The sequence below is a fragment of the Lampris incognitus genome, chromosome 5 (assembly GCF_029633865.1).
Source record: "Lampris incognitus isolate fLamInc1 chromosome 5, fLamInc1.hap2, whole genome shotgun sequence".
NCBI lineage: Eukaryota > Metazoa > Chordata > Actinopteri > Lampriformes > Lampridae > Lampris > Lampris incognitus.
The window spans coordinates 22,738,379-22,757,875 of NC_079215.1; the positions used below are offsets into that span (position 1 = coordinate 22,738,379).

The 19,497-nt window shown below is 42.1% G+C and overlaps 1 protein-coding gene across 2 annotated transcripts in view; it reads right to left on the minus strand.

The window, feature by feature from the left end:
- The window catches only part of mad1l1 (mitotic arrest deficient 1 like 1), a 95,005-nt gene that overhangs the window by 48,135 nt on the left and 27,373 nt on the right, over positions 1 to 19,497 (minus strand). For both annotated transcript variants that reach the window (XM_056279681.1, XM_056279682.1), the window contains exons 12-16: positions 18,327 to 18,467; positions 18,063 to 18,119; positions 17,279 to 17,370; positions 14,554 to 14,644; positions 6,758 to 6,989 (exon numbers count right to left, since the gene is read on the minus strand). In XM_056279681.1, coding sequence (XP_056135656.1) covers positions 6,758 to 6,989; positions 14,554 to 14,644; positions 17,279 to 17,370; positions 18,063 to 18,119; positions 18,327 to 18,467 — 613 coding nt within the window. The remainder of the gene's footprint in view (positions 1 to 6,757; positions 6,990 to 14,553; positions 14,645 to 17,278; positions 17,371 to 18,062; positions 18,120 to 18,326; positions 18,468 to 19,497) is intronic.

A 19,497-nucleotide genomic window follows, 5' to 3' on the forward strand; every position in this document is an offset into this window, starting at 1 on the left:
GTAATAATTGGCAATGCTGTCTTCGGGAGGGGGGGCGGAGTCGGCTTGTGTTCATCACGTGAATGTGTCTGTGTGTGTCGGAAAAAGCAGTTGTTCGGCCTAGATTCACCTTGTCACGAAAGTGGCGAGGCGTCTCCTTCGAGACTGCCGGCCGGAGAAATTCAGTTGGCAAACGCAAGCAGTATGAGTGTGGGTGTTTGAACTAAGAATAGGGAGCGATTGGCCACTAAATTGGGAGAAAACGGGAAAAATCAGAAATACATTTAGAAAAAAAAACAAACAAACATCTGCAGTGAGTATGATCAATTCATTTATATTCAGCACATGACATCTGCATGTCTCTGACTGAGTGATGAGTGGGCCAGGGTCATCAATCCACCTTTCAGGAGAGTGTCAAGCCATTTTTCTGTGCCACAGTATGCAACAAAGCACATGCACTAACATTGCAACACTGTTTTGTGGACTAATAAAGTAAAAATCCTAGTAGTGTGAGGCATCTCCAACAACCTTTTAACTGCCTTGTTCTATGCACTATAGAACAAGCCCAAAATATGAGTTACTGCAGTGCGGGTGAAGAGCCAAATCCTAATGGGCCCGTTATCTTCGAGTTGATACATTTGCTTAGCATATGAATGAGTGCTAATTCAACTGCAATATTACATCACATAAACTGAAAAACCCCAACTCGCCAAAAAGCCAGCCATCACACAACATGATGGCTGCATTGCACAAGGACCTCGATGGTGTTTTAAGCCCCCAACGTACTCTTCTCGGCAGTGCTGCATGGAAGGCACTCCCCGCCCCCTACAGTTTCAGCCAATCACAGCATTGGTGCTAACCCTAACCAGTGCTGTGATTGGACGAAACTGGTGGGGGCAGGGAGTGCCTTCCATGCAGTGCTGCCTGGAAGAGTACGTTGGGGGCTTAAAACACCATCGAAGGCACAAGGATGGCGAATCCTTGTATGCAAATCCAGGGCTAACATGTTATGGAAGCCAGATCATGATGACTGGAAATTTTATAGGGCAACCGCTTTAGGTGCCCTTTGCACAAATAAAAACAAGCTGCTGACACCTAGTAGTATTAGCAAAATTATATTCGGCGTCACATCAACGAGTTATACAAAAATAAATGTTTATTAACTTTTCAATTGCAAGACAGAATATATCTGCTTGGTGTCTTAAAAACAGCAGCTATTACCAAATGTTTGCTTAGCTTTTAACCAATTGGTATTGATCGTAGCATCATTTCAACTTCAGAGTTTTTGTTCACTCACTTTCATGTCTCAAACATTGATTACTGGTTCAATAAACAAATCCTCTGAGAATCTAGCTACACTTACCGCCGAAATTATGTAACTTCTCAATAAAACATGCCACTTTGCCTACAAAATGAACAGAGTCATGTTTGAATTCCATTTGTGAAATCACCTTTGTGGTCTACACTATGTTGAGATGGTTTCTGGAAACATCGAGCCTTGTGTTCCAGTTGTTCAACTGATTGTTTGACTAGAGACATTCAACCGGTGCTTGTGGCTGCACTCTTCTTTTCATCATGTATTGACCTATAGTTTGGTGCTTGATTCCATTACAAAATACCTGAGCAATACAACATTTATTCAAAAAACACAGTTTACTATTGTAAATAAAAGAATAATGCCCTCACTGTGGTGGTTTGGCTCGACATCTGAGATGACTTCAATTCTTGAGGAACGACCTCAAAATGAGCTCTTGGTTGCCCCCAAGTATGGGACATTTTCCTTGACATCAACTGCTGATAGCTATTACAATTAGCCCAATTCAAAGAGCATCAAAGCATTATGTAAGTTTGGAAGGCAAAATCATTATGCTCATCATAGAAAACACCATAAACTGCCTATTGGCCAAGTCTGGATGTAGACTTTATCTGACACTTAACTTGCTTATAAACAATTGGACTTTGACAGTGTGAAACGCGTTGTGTGCAAACATTATTATACATTATTTCTTTACTTTGCCATAGAAGTCGCAATTTCCCGCTGTTGCCTATAATGTTTGTAAGAATGGGTCAATGTTTGCATGGTGGTAAGCACATTCTGTGTGTCTGACATTCTTCTGTAAGCAGTCGGGTTGTTGTGAAGCGTCTAGTGTGTTGGTGTAGTGTTCTGTGCCTGTCACGTCTCATTCTCAACCTTCACCGCTGGCTAGCAGAAACGTGAATATGGGAGCCAAGCACGTAAGCTCTCCCTGCCAGTACATAGCCTCTCCAACAGCAAGCACCAGGTAGTGCCTCCTCGTGGCAACACACGGTAACTGGGTACACCTTGGACCCTGGCTGAACTACAAGGGACTTGGAGGAGGTCTGGCCCCTAGACGTGCAGTACGCAGGCCCACTGGTGTGTGGATATTCCCTGATGCCCACGAACCAGCCCCCAGCTATGGGTTAAATACCACTGCCTAGTGGATACCTCGGGGTAGGAATCGGCTACGGGAGTAAACCCCTACAGAAAATCAACGTCTACAGCGCTATTGTATTTTGTTTTTCTTGCCCTTTTGTATCTGCTTAAGTCGGAGAGTACTGCTGGTTTCGTGTGTGGCTGCTGCTTCTTCTTCTCGTAGCCCCCCTTCCCATCCACCCCTGTATGTCTGTGTTAGGTTTATCTGTTGTCTTGTTTCACCCCGTTTATTGGAAAGCGACTTTGAGTGTTAGAAAAGTGCTATATAAGTTTGATTTATTATTACTATTATTATTATTATTATTATTATTATTCTCACATTAAGTTTACTTTTTTATAAATCCTATGTGTATGTGGGGAATTGTGTACACAACGTTTATACGCAAGGCTGCAGATCTTTAACTTGAAATGTATATTAACATAAGAACTTTTCACATAGCCTTGGTTTATGCAGAAAACATTCCATTCCATTATCCAAGCTGCTTATCTAATTAGGATCACGGGATGCTGGAGCCTATCCCAGCAGTCATTGGACAGCAGGTGGGGAGACACCCTGGACAGGCCGCCAGACCATCACAGAGCATACACATTCACACCTAGGGACAATTTAGTACGGCCAATTCACCTGACCTACATGTCTTTGGACTGTGGGAGGAAACTAGAGCACCCGGAGGAAACCCACACAGACACGGGGACAACATGCAAACGCCACAAAGAGGACGACCTGGGATGACCGTTCGAACCCAGGACCTTCTTGCTGTGAGGCGATCGCGCTAACCACTCCGCCACCTTGCCACCCACTGTAGAAAGCATCAGATTGTCAAATTTTACTACTGATTGAGATAAGAAGAAAGACAAATAAAATGATATTGTAAATTGCCTTGGGTCTAAAAGCATTTACAACTGCATTTAATGTCTATTTTTTAGCAATATGTCCTTCAGTTGGATGTTGTTCATGTTTACATGCAGGAGTGTTGAATGAAAAGAACCTATAGTTGACATACCACAGAGAGTGTGATTCAGATGCCATCAAAGCACTTGGTAGTGGGTTGTTTTGTGTTGATAATAGTGTCCCATATTATGTGTGCTTAAAGTGGCTGGGCAGTATTTCTGCCAACAGCCAAGTGCCACTGTGCTCTACAGCAAAAGACTCTTTAAAAACAAATGCAGCAACAGAAATGACAACTGGGTAAACCATGTACAATGTGTGGTTAAATATGAATCAGGACTGAAAGGACAGTACTTTTCCACATTTTTCCATTAATTCCTGGAAATAATCAAATTTGTTCTCCACACAGATGTCCATGACCTGTGCATAGACTCTGGGCTAAAAATGTAACCAAGCACCACACATTAGTTCCCAGGACATCCGAGGTCCTTTCACCCCACGCCTCATTAAAATGACAACATTTAAATGAAAAATCTCAGCATAAATGGCACTCACTGGCAAGAAAGTCAATTAACATTTCATATTTGAGTAAAAAAAAAGGGGAGAAAAACGGTCAGAAAGTCACAGAATAACTAAAGACAGGGTGAAATGACAAAGAGAAGACAATATTATAAAGGGAAGGCATAAAAAGGCAGACAAAGCGAGAGACAAAGAAAGGGAGAGGAAAAAAAGAATTTGGGGCAGAGAAAAAGCTGTTTGTTTATTCATAGCCAGTTAATGAGAAAATGACCTGTCATCATATAATATTACTCTGCTCAGGCAGAGTGTGTGCGTTCTTAGGTGCATGCATGCGTGTGTGTGTGAGAGAGAGAAAGAGAGAGAGAGAGAGAGAGAGAGAGAGAGAGAGAGAGAGAGAGAGAGAGAGAGAGAGAGAGAGAGAGAGAGAGAGAGAGAGAGATCAGGAAAGAGTTGCTATGGTTCACAGAGGATAAATTAGCTGGCAGACTTTCAGATCCAAACTACTCTGAACTCCAATTAAATATTTGACCCTGTCAAAACCAGCCTTTCCCCCATCTTCCACCATGTCTCCCTCGCTCTCTCTCTAACAAACCCACACCCACACACATGCACACAAAACCACCCCTAACAACCCTAGGCTTTCCTCTGTAGCCCTTGTCAGCATTTCCATAAGTGCACCATTTTTGTATAAAATTCCCCAGCGAAAAAAATCTTGCTCTTTACACAACACTCATTGGTCTACAAAGAGGACCATATTCATCATCATCACACAAAACATACTAAAACCACTTCATATGCGCTACATATGCTGCAAGTGAAATATGTTTATGCTATAAGTGAATGGGCAGCAGTGCCTGTGCACGTCACAAATTTTCCATGAGTTTGACTTGGTCAAAAAGACGACTATATAACGGTGACTGGCGTAGTGTCCTCAATGAGTGTAACTTTATTACTTTTGCCATTATTTATTTTGGTGGATGTTATAAAAATTTGTTTTTTTGCTTGTTTTTTTACATTTTGCTGTAGCTGAAGAATGCATCGATTCAGACCAGGAACCAACTGACAAACTTCAGATTGGCAAGTTTCTCTGTCAGTTGGTCAATTCATTAAAAGAGCTGTACAATTAATCAAATTAAATAGTATTACAACTTGAAGGAAAGTAATGTTTTAACTGCAAGATGGTCCACTTAGAATATATACACAAAGATTGTTTTTTGCTTTTACTTGTTGCCTTAAACTCATCTCCGCACAAGACGTGAATAAGAAAAGTAAAAAGAAAAAAATACCAACCCTCTTTTAACCATCAAAAAAAGGAAAGGTGGTTTGAGTTGGTTAGGTATGTGTGTGTAAGCAGTCATGCACAGAAGTGTTTAATCAGCTAATGAAAATGCTCCTGATTCATATTCATAATCAAAACAATGAAAGAAAATACTTTTTCAATTAACGCCAACTACCAACATATTATTTCTCCGTACTTACTAGTTCACCAACCAAGATCATACAGTAACTCTACCTTGTGTCTCCTGTCAACTGATGAGATCAGGCCTGCAGCAGGTCAGAACATCTCCAAAGAGCAGCAGCTAATGAGCACAATTCATTTTCTTTTTGGATTTTTTTCTCCCTTTTTCTCCCAAATTGTACTTGGCCAATTACCCCACTCTCCGAGCCGCCCCGGTCGCTGCTCCACCCCCTCTGCTGAGCCAGGGAGGGCTGCAGACTACCGCATGCTTCCTCTCAGCATTGAAGATGCTGAGATTTTCACTGGGAGTGATGAAGAAGGACAGGATTAGGAAAGATTATATTAGAGGGACTGCTCAAGTTGGACGGTTTGGAGACAAAGCAAGAGAGGCAAGATTGAGATGGTTTGGACATGTGTGGAGAGATACTGGGTATATTGGGAGAAGCATGCTGAATATGGAGCTGCCAGGGAAGAGGAAAAGAGGAAGGCCAAAGAGGAGGTTTATGGATGTGGTGAGGGAAGACATGCAGGTGGCTGGTGTGACAGAGGAAGATGCAGAAGACAGGAAGAAGTGGAAACGGATGATCCGTTGTGGTGACCCCTAACGGGAGCAGCCGGAAGTAGTAGTAGTAGTAGTAGTAGTAGTAGTAGTAGTAGTAGGGTGGGTTTAGCATTAGGGTTATAGAAAGGGTTAAGGTTAGAGTTGGTTATTTGCACCCCTCCATCATGAAAATAGCAGGACAAGTGTCATTGGTTGAAAGGCACAGGTTCGTCTGATGTAGGTTGATGAAACAACAACTGGTGTTTGTCATATTTTTAAAACATTTCCTTGTTGCACTTCCTCTCTGTCCTTTCCTCTGAAGATGTAGCATTTGGTTAGCTCCTTGCCTAAATTTACTGAATCCGGGTTTGCCTGAAACTGAATTAATTCTGTATCTCTCTTTGCTATGTTTGCATACCTGACCATTCGGGTGAGGTAGGCTTTTACCAATTACAAACTTCACAAGATGGAGACCTAGCAGTATGAGGACACGAGACACAGAAACTAAGTAGGTTACTATGAAGCCTATGGCTGGTAGTTTGCAGTTAACCTTACTAAAAAGAAAGCAATACCATTTCAGTAGTAAAGCTGTCAAGATCCAACACAAGGCTTGAACAGCTACGTTGAAGATATTCCCTTTCTATAGCACTTTCTATGTGGTCTGCGAATATGAACATTAATTTTGCCAAAACATCCCTGACCCTAATCTTAGCCATCATCCCAATGTAAAACTCAATCAAATCTTTATTGGAAACAGAATAATAATGGGACAATGAAAAACCACAGATAAAGCACCTAACCAATCTAAGTATGTCAGACAACTATGAAGTAATGAGCCAACAGCTATGAGTTAATTAGGAGGTGTTGTCATGTGTGTATGTGTGTCTTATTTGTTTGTGCCAGTACGGTCCTTACCGAGCACCTCCTGAGACGGTGGCAAACTGAGTCTGAGGTTGGGGGAGTGTGTACTAGCGTCCTCATGTATTAGTGCCAGAGCACCCCCGTCCTGCAGCGATCGCAGGTGTTCCCTCAGACGTGTCACTTCCTCTCGAAGAGTCTCCACTTCTTGCTGGCGCTGTTGCTTAGCAACACTAGTGGGGTTCATCTTAAAGTGGAGGACACGGGTCTTCATCGGATCATAGTCACCCTGGAAGAAAGAAAAATACAAAAGGGGGAAAAAAAGAGAATGAGAGAAGGATAAGAATGAAATGGCACAGAGCTGATCAAATTCTACTAAAATTCAAATACAACATTATAACCAAAGCTTGCAAAGACCGAAGTGAACCATTATCTTGCACTGTTTCAAGTTAATAATTCTGAAACCACAACAGACATTAAATAATGATTCACATTTCAGTTTTAGTTTCAAAGTAAATAAGCATAAGAGCATTTTGACAAGTACTGATGAACCTGTCGTATTTTCAGAGACTGACATCTGTGACTGAATATTTTTTCACAACTCGCGAGCTGTGATCTCCTTGTGTATTTGGATTGTCAATGCACTTGAGCGGAGTATTGCAAGACGCCTCATGACAAACAAGGGTATTGTTGGGAAACTCAAGTGCAAAATGAAAATGTATCACAAAAGAATCTCATCATTTTAGTCTTTGACTGCTGTGTTTTGTGCAAATGCACCGTTTGCTTTTTTTTTTTTTTTTTTTACAAAGCATGAATAAAGCAATTTTTAGACATTAACCTTTTTAATGTATGCTTTGAGGGAAAAAAAAGTGTTAAATACATTTGTTATTTTCAAAAATCCACACAGTGGGCATCCGGGTAACAGAGCAGTCTATTCCGTTGCTTACCAACACAGGGATCCCGGTTCGAATCCCCGTGTTACCTCCGGCTTGGTCAGGCATCCCTACAGACACAATTGGCCATGTCTGCGGCTGGGAAGCCAGATGTGGGTATATGTCCTGGTCACTACACTAGTGCTTCCTCTGTTCAGTCGGGGCGCCTGTTTGGGGGGGGGGGGGATAACGTGATCCTCCCACGTGCTATGTCCCCCTGGCGAAACTCCTCAATGTCAGGTGAAAAGAAGTAGCTGGTGACTCCACATGTATCGGAGGAGGCATGTGGAAGTCTGCAGCCCTCCCCGGATGGGCAAAGGGGGTGGAGCAGAAACCAGGACGGCTCGGAAGAGTCGGGTAATTGGACGGATACAATTGGGGAGGGAAAAAAGGGGAATGGGATCCACACAGTAAAATATTTCACTGCAGATCATACAATCTTTCTGTCCTGACACCATAGCCCTCCGTTGGATGGCAGACTGGCCAGGGTGCAAAAATATTCTCAACAGAAAATTGGGCAACAGTGGCTCCGAAGTAGAGCAGGTCACCTGGTAACTGGAGGGTTCTTGGTTTGATCCCCGACTCCTCCTTGCAAAAATGTCAGTGTCCCTGTGCAAGACATATTTAACCCCTAGATCAACCCGATGCGCTGGTTGTTACCTTGCATGGTTGACACCGCCGTCGGTGTATGAGAGTGTGTGTCCATGGGTGAATGTGAGGTATTCATTGATTGTAAAGCACTTTGAGTGGCTGTTGCAGCTACAAAAGTGCTATATAAATGCAAATTATTATTATTATTAGTATTACATAATGCAATACACTAATGTTATCATGGTACTCTTCTGCAAGGTCCAAACATACACACTAAACAGTATTACCTTTTTGTGACACACAGTAAGCAAGAACTATAGAAAAATGTGAGACAGAATGGAAGAAAGAGAGCAGATAGTAGAAAAAGACGGCCACACTTAAGCAAGAATAAAACATGATTTCCTCTTTTTCCCCCATTTTGTTTTGTTCTTTGCCCTCCGACTCTCAGGCTTTAGATAAATGAGAAAGTCCATTGTAGCTTAACATCAATATAAGGACGGACACACACAGACACACATTCTGAGTGCTTGATTACTGTGTCTAAATTAGATTCCATATGCCCCAAAGCGCCAAATAAACTACAGGCATGGGGCAAAAGGAGAGAGGACAGGAAGAGTAGAAACACTGAAGGACAAAGAGAAGAATGGTAAACAGAGTATAACCTAAAACAACAGATGGAGAGAGCACTGCCTTCAGCGTAGGGGAAAACAAACAACATGGATCAGGGGCAGGATCAGGGGGAGCGTGGGGGATGAGGCATCAAACACTTATAAATAAAGCTTTGTATAATTCAAAAGACACAAGGTGAATTGGCTTTCCAGTTCAAGGTACCAAGGATGTGTGTATTTACAATAAACTAATATCAAATGGACTGTCGATGGACATGCACAGTGCACACACAAACACATCCTGCATTTTCAAATTGTTTTCTTCCGAGTATCCAAAAGTTTTACTTTTGTTGATGGAGACTTCATTCAGCAGTGTGTGTGTGTGTGTGTGTGTGTGTGTGTGTGTGTGTGTGTGTGTGTGTGTGTGTGTGTGTGTGTGTGTGTGTGTGTGTAAAAGGTGGAAGAGAAACAATATGCAATTAAATGCTAGAAAACAGGATCCATCCATCCATCCATTATCCAAGCCGCTTATCCGAATTCGGGTCGTGGGATGCTGGAGCCCATCCCTGCAGTCATTGGGCAGCAGACAGGGAGACATCCTGGACAGACCGCCAGACTATCACAGGGCCAACATATTCACAACTAGGGACAATTTAGTATGGCCGATTCACCTGACCTACATGTCTTCGGACAGTGGGAGGAAACTGGAGCACCTGGAGGAAACCTACACAGACATGGGGAGAACATGCAAGCTCCACACAGAGGATGACCTGGGATGACCCCCAAGGTTGGACTACCCCGGGGTTCGAACCCAGGACCTTCTTGCTGTGAGGCGACAATGCTAACCAGGATCCATATCCCCCAAAAAAGCAGCCAAGAGCTGCATTGGAGTAAAAGACTCAAACATGCGTCTTTAAGATTACGCCAAACTAAAGAAAAGTTCTCTTTGACCGCAAAATATTTACTTTACTTTTAGGATGCCTGGACTAAGCTAAGTGAAAACGAATAATTGACTGACAGAAAACAAAGAAAATGTCCTTCTCCTTGCCATTGATGCACACAGCTTGTAAAGAAAGAGGTAGCAGCATAAAGGTTTTTTGTTGATCTGTTGTTTTTGGTAGATTCAAAGCTCATCTGTATTCAGATGAGCTTTTCTATAGAGGGTGCAGAAGTAAGTCAATGAAAAACCAGCAGTTTTTTTCCCACTCCCTCCATTATAGATATTAAAAGCATATTTGGGGGAAAAACAAAATATGAAATTCGTCCGAATGTGATCAAGTGAATGACCCACTTGAATAAACGAACTGAAGCTTTAACACTTTCACACACATAGTTAGTACTGGGATAAAACCTTCATCTACAAAATAAACTGATTGCCTTTTCCTGTACAAGCCATTTGTAATTTGTACATTTAGATACTGTGATGCACTTACTGCAACAAATAGAAAAAAAAACTTCAAATTAGTTTAGTTTGCAAAGTGCTATACTCCAGCATGTCAAATTGTCTTTTTTTATGTCTCCACATGCACACACACACACACACACAGCCCACTCATCCACACACAATTCACAGTGCAGTTAGGTGGAGTGCCTTTCCGAGTGCCTGAAGCCACATATCTCTTATTCATGGAGCAACAATAACGACACATCTAAAACCAGGGAGCAGAGTCGGTTTTAAAACGGACCAAGAAGGTGTAAGAGAATCAGCGTAAAAGCAAGAGAGAGAGAAACTATATGTTCCTGGGCAATATAGTCCATCCTTAACATGGCCAAACAAACTGATCTGAGACATTCACTTACATTCTCAACTTGGTGCAGACCCCAGGGGACATATGAGTCACTGATGGAACTGCTGACACACAAATGGTAAGTAACTGTGCCCAAGTTTGAGATTGGGCATTGCCATCAACAAACACTTAGCCTGACCACCCAACTGAAAAAACAAAAACAAAACACAAACACAAAAATACCAACCAAGAGAAAGGACACTGAACTGAGAGAGAGAAAATGCAGGCAAACCAATGCTATTCAGTAATCCTATCAAGGACTGGTTTGAGCACACTTCTTAATGGCTGTTTTAGCCAGCTGCACACTTTACAGAACTGATATGTGTGTTGGGGTGGGATCTAGCTAAAATTCTACTGCCATAAAACACACATCGTTTGAAAAAAAAGTCACACACCAATTTTGTAACGGTTAATAATACATAAACAATATTTCAGAAATGCCAGAGCATGGTACATTCTTGGCATCTAAGGGATTCACCAACAGCAATACTGCAGTGTTGGCTCAGGCAACAGATGTGAGCATTTCTCTATGTCAGATGAGTTGGAGAGACAAAAATAGCATACAGAGAGACTATTACAGTCCAGCGTTATTTGGATTGGGTATGGTGAAAACTTAGTAGCTGTTAAGCCATGGTCCCTTTTCCTTAAGGCAAAAGGGGGGCATGGGTTGATCTGGGTAGGGGACACATCTGGACTAGATACATACAACAGGCAGACCAATGTACCTTTTCACCAAGCACTAGACTTCCTTCTGTCAAGTAATTATATAAGGCTTCACTAAATTCTGCTATGGCTAAACATTACGTGAGCACGCACAAGTGAGCACGTGCACATTAGAGAGGCATCGTTGATGCAACCACTTGCAATGGGTGAGAATTATAGCCGCCCTAGACACTGGCATGACAGCAAAAGAAAAAGAAGCAAAGTACAGTTGTGTAAAATCAACCATTACCACCGTTGTGTTTTGTTATGCAAAAACAGGAGAAGCAAGTCAGGAAGAAATAAAAACAGACTATGAAAGTCATCACAGCGGGGTTGGATTGTAAAGGGCTGATCTTTGCTATTCATCAATTCAAAACAGCCATTATCTAGTTGTGGATGAAATAATGGTACATTTTCATGTGTTTATGAATATAGTTTCTCACCAGGAAGAGCACAGGACCCAATCCACTGAAGGGCTAAGTGGAATAGGGCAGAAAGAAACAGTCCTTGTTTGGCTCTAAAAGACTGTATGCAAATAAGGCTGCTGTTTTCAATAATTTGAGTGGACTAAAGCTGCATGCAGCTGGCTCTTAGACACAAGCTTGACAGCATGCACCGTCAGTCAACTTCAGAGGATATATGAAAATCAAAATACCCCATTTAAAAACAACCCTAAAAATTGCTAAGAAACAAAAGTCCAGTACCATTCAGCTCAAATCCACCACCCATCAGCTACAAAACAGAATTTGTGCCTATACCTATAGAAACACAAATACAATTGACGTGATCAAACACACTGAAGTACAACACACACGCACACAGGGAGGGACACACACACACACACACACACACACACACACACACACACACACACCTGTTTTCAAACAGTCTTTTGGGAAATGCAATACGCAGTCTCAAAACACAGAGAAATATACTGATGAGCCATAACATTATGACCATTCATAAGTAAACCGAATAATGATGATCATCTCCAAACAAGGGCACGTGTCAAGGTCTAGGTAGATTAGATGGTAAGCAAACAATCAGTTCTTGTAGTCAACGTGTTGGATGTGGGAGAAAATGGGCAGGAGTAAAAACCCTAGTGACTTTGACAAGGGCGAAATTGTTATAGCCAGATGATTGGGTCAGAGCATCTCTGAAACAGCAAGGCTTGTGAGTTGCTCACAGTTAGCAGTAGTGAGTACCTACTGACAGTGGAACAAACCACAATCCAGTGACAGGGTGCTGGGTGCCCAAGGCTCATCAATGCATGAGGGCAATGAAGGCTATCCCATCTGGTCTGAACTGACAGAAGGTCTACTGTGGCACAAGTCACAGAAAATTTGAATGATGGTTACAGGAGGGATGTGTCACAACACAAAGTGCATCACAGCTTGCTGCGTATGGGGCTGCATAGCCACAGCCCAGTCAGAGTGCCCATGATGACCCCTGTCCAGCATTGAAAGTGCCTACAATAGGCACGAGGGCGTCGGAACTGGACCTTGGAGCAATGGAAGAAGATCGCCTGGTCCGATGAGTCCCGTTTTCTTTTAGATCACTTGGATGGCTGTGTACATGTACGTGTGCACCGTTTACCTGGGAAAGTGATGGCTGGTTTACCTTTTCAAGATAATATAAGGTGATGTGGAAATAGCAGTAAAAATGGTCAGGAATGTTCATTTATGCACAAATTCACTCTTCTCACGATTTACAGATAAAGCCTATTGTGAATTGGGTCATGATGGTTTGTCATTTTTAAAAAGTGGGTCCCCAGAAGAAAAAAAGTTTGGGAACCCCTGTTGTAGAGTCCGTGTCTCGGCGGGTCGGCACTGTATTGGCGGCACACGGAGAACCAACAGCATATTAGGCAGGTGGTCATAATGTTTTGGCTCATCAGTGTACACTGATATGCTTTGCATTTATATTGTGTCACCTTTTAAGTGCCACAGGAACAAAATGCAATAGCTAAATAGATTTAATTTAAAGATTTGGATTAGATTTCAAACTATCGACTGCTATTACTTGTAGCATCATAACTGTGCACACATGTTGGAAAACAATCACGTGTATGCTTTGGATTTCAACATGTCTGATCTTGTCAATTTATTTCACATAGGCACATCTTCTGTTCGATACAACTGATGTGCATGTGTGTGCTTGGTTGTGTGTGTTTGGGTAGCTTCTCTATTAACACTAGAATGATCAAGGCCGTCAGTTTTGGATTTTCAAAGTTTAATAACTTTGTGGGGGGAAAAAAAAAGATACAGACATGCCGCCCCCAAATGCTCCTAAAATTGCACCTATTTGCATTAAAATGAGTTTTAGATAATTGCACCAAAAAAAAAGAAGCGATGATGAGATCTACCTACAATGACCATGAGCGGCCAAAAAGACGGCTCGTAATTTGCGCGTCATCGTGGGCGTCATGTTACTATTTATGATGTGTGTTGGTCGCTTCGTTTCCTGCACGAAGTTCATCGCTGTCTTAGAAACACACTAGCGTTCTCCAGTACAGAGAAATAGTCTAAACTTGATTTCTGATTATTGCCAACATGTCTGGTTAGAGCCACCGTTTCAGACGCACAATGACTACCACCGAGGCGTTGCAGTATTTACAGGCGTTGGACGGTGGCGATTTTAAATTGTTTGAAAAATAGAATTATAGTTGTTAAAATGTTAATTTTGGTGTCAGTCATTTCTTAACAGACATACGAACATATGCAATGCATTAATATCTCAATTGGGTATTTATCTTGAGAGAATATAGAGTTTAAAAACCGGCCGTCATTTTCACGGCCCATGGTCATTTTAGGTAGGAGGGAAATCTCGATCGTTCTAGTGTTAAAGTGTACGGTCTCATGTGTGGGCCTGCTTTACAGCGAAGTTGGATTCATTTTGGGGCAATTGCTTTCCCAGCTGACACTGACGGAGTTCTACAATTCCACACCTTCCATCTCTCCACCTCAACTGTTCTATCCATTCTAATTCCTTCAGACAATAAAAGGGGAACTTTAATCAGCCAAGGGTTCTGGAAATTTCTATTGGACGCTGCTGAAATCGCATCTGGGTCCAACTGGGTTTGAAAAACTGTCAGATATAGGGTGCAGTTATGTGAATCAATCTTCGGTGTCGTTTGGGCTAGGTGTGTGCCCTGGGGTTATTAAATTGGTTCCTTTGTGCCAGAAAAGTCAATCCATCACAGAAAACAGTTGGAAGGATGTTTTGGTACCCACCTGAAGGTCGTGTCTCTCCAGTCTCATCTCCAGAATGTTGTTCTTCTCCTCTAGTTGCTGTCGCGCCCCTTCTAGATCTTCAATCATCTGTCTGAAGAGCACATTCATACATACTCTCACTAAATTGCAAATAACTCTCATGTAGAGTAACATCCATCCCCTTTGTTGACTGGAATAAGATGGATAAGAAAACTGGGTATAAATACTGATACTAATAACTACTTTATACTGGGGTATTTACTGATACAAAGAATATGATGAAATCCTTGTGCTACACTGCTGAGCAGAAACCAAATCAAACTAAAAAAACAATGCATAAATCCATGTCCTGGCACATTGACCATTTTCAAGATAGTCCCGTCTCCTTTAGTTACTTTTTCTATGTAAGAAACATTTTCAACATGAACCGTTACGATTCGCCACCACGAATTACCAAAAGAAGTCATTGAAAGCTTTAGGAAAACTTTTTTTTTCCTCAGAGGCCTACATACACAGAGTAAAACTATAAATCAACAGCAAAAGCCTACAGCTCACCATAGAAAAACAAGAGAAATTACACTGCGCATTGACATTAAAAGCACAACATTTGAGTGGAAACTGCTCACACACAGCAGAGTATGGTAGGGTGAAAAATACTTTTCACATTAATCATATTTAATTGAAAAAAGTATTAACCATGGATACATACAGTAAAGGAACATGTAATGTTGAACATGATATATTGGTAGGTGTACAGTATGTTATAGGGTCAAGAAAAGAGTTAACATTTAGTCCTCTCTTTGTTCTGACTAAAATGGTGTAGGCTACCCTTTATCTAATATGGCAGCTGTGACTATCATATACACTGATCAACCAAAACATTAAAACCACTTACAAGTTAAGTAAATAACATTGATTATCTAGTTACAAGGACACCTGTCAAGGGGTGGAATATATTATGCAGCAAGTGAACAGTCAGTTCTTGAAGTTGATGTGTTGAAAGCAGGAAAAATGGGTAAGCGTAAGGATCTGAGTGATTTTGACAAGGGCCGATTGTGATAGCTAGATGACTGGGTCAGAGCATCTCTAAAATGGCAGGTCTTGTGGGGTGTTCCCAGTATGCAGTGGTCAGTACTTGACAAAAGTGGTCCAAGGGAGGACAACCAGTGCACCGATGACAGGGTCATGTGTGGCCAAGGCTCAGTGGTGCATGTGGGGAGTGAAGGTTAACCCGTCTGGTTTGATCTCAAAGAAGAGCTACTGTAGCTCAAATTGCTTAAAAAGTTAATGCTGGCTATGATAGACAGGTGTCAGAACACAGTGCATCGCAGCTTGTTGCGTATGGGGCTGCACAGCTGCAGATCGGTCAGAGTGCCCATGCTGTTCATTGTCAAAAGCACCTACAATGGGCACACAAGCATCAGGAACTGGACCATGAAGCAATGAAAGAAGGTGACCTGGTCTGACGACTCACATTTCCTTTTACATCATGTGGATGGTCGGGTATGTGTGTGTCATTTACCTGGGGAAAAAAAATGACACCAGGATGCATTATGGGAGGAAGGCAAGCCGGCACAGGCAGTGTGATGCTCTGGGCAATGCTCTGCTGGGAAACCCTGGGTCCTGGCATTCATGTGGATGTTACTTTGACACGTTCCACCTACCTAAACTCTGTTGCAGACCAAGTACACCCTTTCATGGCAACAGTATTCCCTGATGGCAATGGCCTCTTTCAGCAGGATAATACACACTGCTTTACAAAAAAAAATCTTTGGGAATGGTTTGAGGAACATGACAAGGAGTTCAAGGTGTTGCCCTGGCCTCCAAATTCCTCAGATCTCAATCTGATCCGAGCATCTGTGGGATGTACTGGAAGAACAAGTCCGATACATGGAGGCCCCACCTCGCAACTTACAGGACTTGATAAAGAATCTGCTGCTACCGTCTTGGTGCCAGATACCAGCGGAGACCTTCCGAGGTCTTGTGGAGTCCATGCCTTGACAGGTCAGAGCTGTTTTGGCCCAACAACATATTAGACAGGTGGTTTTCATATTTTAGCTGATTTGTGAATATTATGTTGATGATAATGTTAACTTAGCAACATTAGACTGAAATTACAGGCAGTTTAGCTTGTGCTGCATCGTAACTCATCTCCATCTGGCTAGCTTTGCTATAATGGTTAAAAATTCAATGTCACAACATATATATATATATATACATAAAACATGCTGTATGTATCAAAGCTTTTCTCCTCACCTCTTAGCGGCATTCAATATTGGAGGAAGTAGTACATGAAGATTTGCCAAGCACCGTTTATGAACTGCTGTCAGTTGTTACTCTGCAAACAGTCGATTTGCTAACTTATCGGTCATTTTAAAAAAGACATGATTTTGGCGATTTAAGAGGCCCATTTTAAAGACAATATTACTTTTCAAAATAGCTGTTACAGGGGCTGAGAAGTAGAGTGCAGCCAAGTCATTGGGGCTGATAAGTGGGCCTTTTCTTACACTGATGTTTCATTGAGTTAGGCCCACAACACCTTAAGAAGGATCAAGTGTGTGTAACAGTTTCCTGGAGCCATCTCCCCTTTTAGCAAACTCAACCAATCCTAGATAAAGACCTGACTCAGCCTAGCCACATAGGCACACATCTTTCAGGTCTCACACAGCCTTCACCCGCCTTTGTGTGTGTGTGTGTGTGTGTGTGTGTGTGTGTGTGTGTGTGTGTGTGTGTGTGTTTACTCTACCTAAGGTTGTCGACCTCCTCTTTGGTCACTGAAGAGTTGCTCTCGGTAACAGAGGCTTGCTGGGCCCTAACAGACTCCAGCTCCAACTCCACCTGGGAAAGTTTGGAAAAAGAAGTAAAAATGTTGGGGTGAATGCACCAACATCAACCCCCCTTTGGCCATGTGCCTAGTTCAGACCTTGTGTTTTAAGTTTGGCAAATAAATTCTGAGAACTCTATTCCACTGTGCAGCCATCTTCTCCAGACAGATACTCAAACAAGAACATATATCCTTTACCTACCATAAATTTAGCAACTCTTGCACTTTCCATTCCACAATGTCCTACACTTTGTTTGTGCCGGCGGTTTGTTTTAATTCTGTTTATAGTGTTAAAAGTTTCTGTGCTCCCTCTCGCCAATTACCCTTCATTTCAATTTGTTTGCCCAGCATTTTTCTCTTTCTGACAGCGTCTGCCTGTCTCTCTACTCATCCTCATTCCCCAAGATGGATAAGTAATTTCTTCTCTACCAGGCAGGTGGATTTCACACGTCAACTCTCATTGCTGCTGCTATCTTGATTTCTCCCCAGCAATAAGAACCCATGTAAGAGGGAGATACAGTGCAGGGAGCAAGAGAAATGGAGAAACGAGAAGTGTGGGAGTATAGAGTGCATGTAATTGATTAACACTGAGTGTTCACAGCCCAGGTATGGCATACTCAGAACTGATGGTTGATAGTGGAACTATAAACAGATAATTTTGTGTGTGTGTGTGTGTGTGTGTATGTGGGGGGGGGGGTGCACTAACAGTTTGGAGCTTCAGTTTGAGGTTCCTGGTCTCTTCCTGTGCTTTAGTCAGCTGAACCTATAGAGGCAAAGGAGAATATAAGAATTGAGAGAAAAAGGACAGTAAACACAAAATATAACTCTCCCAAAGACACTTTTTTCCCAATCAAACTAATGATAAAGTGTGAACAACACAGAGGCAACCAAGTCAATTTATTGAAAAGATTGTCTGTTTGGAAAAGGACAGATAATGAAGAAACCTATGTGTGTGTGTGTGTGTGTTTACCTCCATCTCTGCATGGTGGCTCTGTGTCTTTAGCAGTATTTCCTCTGCCTCTCTTAGGCGTTTACTGAGTTGAGGAGAGTACTCTGTAGGGGCCAGTTCGCTGTCGTACGACTCGAGGATGGCACGCATACCGTCGCGCTCCTAGAACAAGAGCACAACCTCTTTACAATGCCCTGGGAACTGCGGGAAATCTTTTTGTGTCTGTACTTTCAGATTTTTGTATGATCACACAGCAGTGTTAAGCTGTGCGCTTCCATGCGCTGCTTTAAATGAAATGTTCATACCAGAGCCCCTTCACGCTTTATATAATGCGCCTTTGTTTTTACATAATTATTTGGTATGCAAACATGACAAATTCCTTTGTAAACATATGAAAGAATAAAATATATGGTAGAATAAACTGCTAGGAGGCCGTGGTCTTTTTCCTTTGAGCTGTGACAAAATAAGCTAAGGGATACAGCGTTGTGTTAATCAAATCAAAGACAAATATCTGTGAAAAAGAGAATTCAAATGAAATCAGTCATGACAGACAACTGTCTTTGTAAATCAAGCGTAAGGCGTTAAGATGCCTCAAGAAAAGATTTACACTTAAATGTTTTCATGCATTTGTGAGCTTGTGTAATGCAATGACACCAATGTGTGCATAGGTGTCAGCCTACATGCTATAAGCCCACGTGTTCCCCGAGTTCCTAGCACACGTGTGCCCTACGGGGCAGTGTCAGTTTATCAAACCAAATTACACAGGAGTCGCTCAAGAAATCTGAAAATGGAAACAATGAAAATAAAACAACAAAATGGAACATGAAAATCCTTGGTATGTACCAACTTTTTCTTATTTTGTGATGTTTTATCTTTCATCCTGTGTCATGCCTGTGTGTAAATGCGTCAGCTCCTCTGCCCCCCCTCAACACACACACACACATACACACACACACACACACTACCACTTGGTTTGGCGTGATGTCCCACTCCCCAACATCCTTCACGGCACAACCAATCAGCATCAGTTATGCATGTAATCCAGCCAGCACAGTTGATACCCTGCTGACCACATCGACACTGCAAGCCAATCACCCAGAAGCCTCAACCTCTGCCCAGATATTGAGGCTTCTGGGTGTCAGAGACTTTTTTTTAAAAATGTCCCCCCTTTTCTCCCCAATTGTATCCGGCC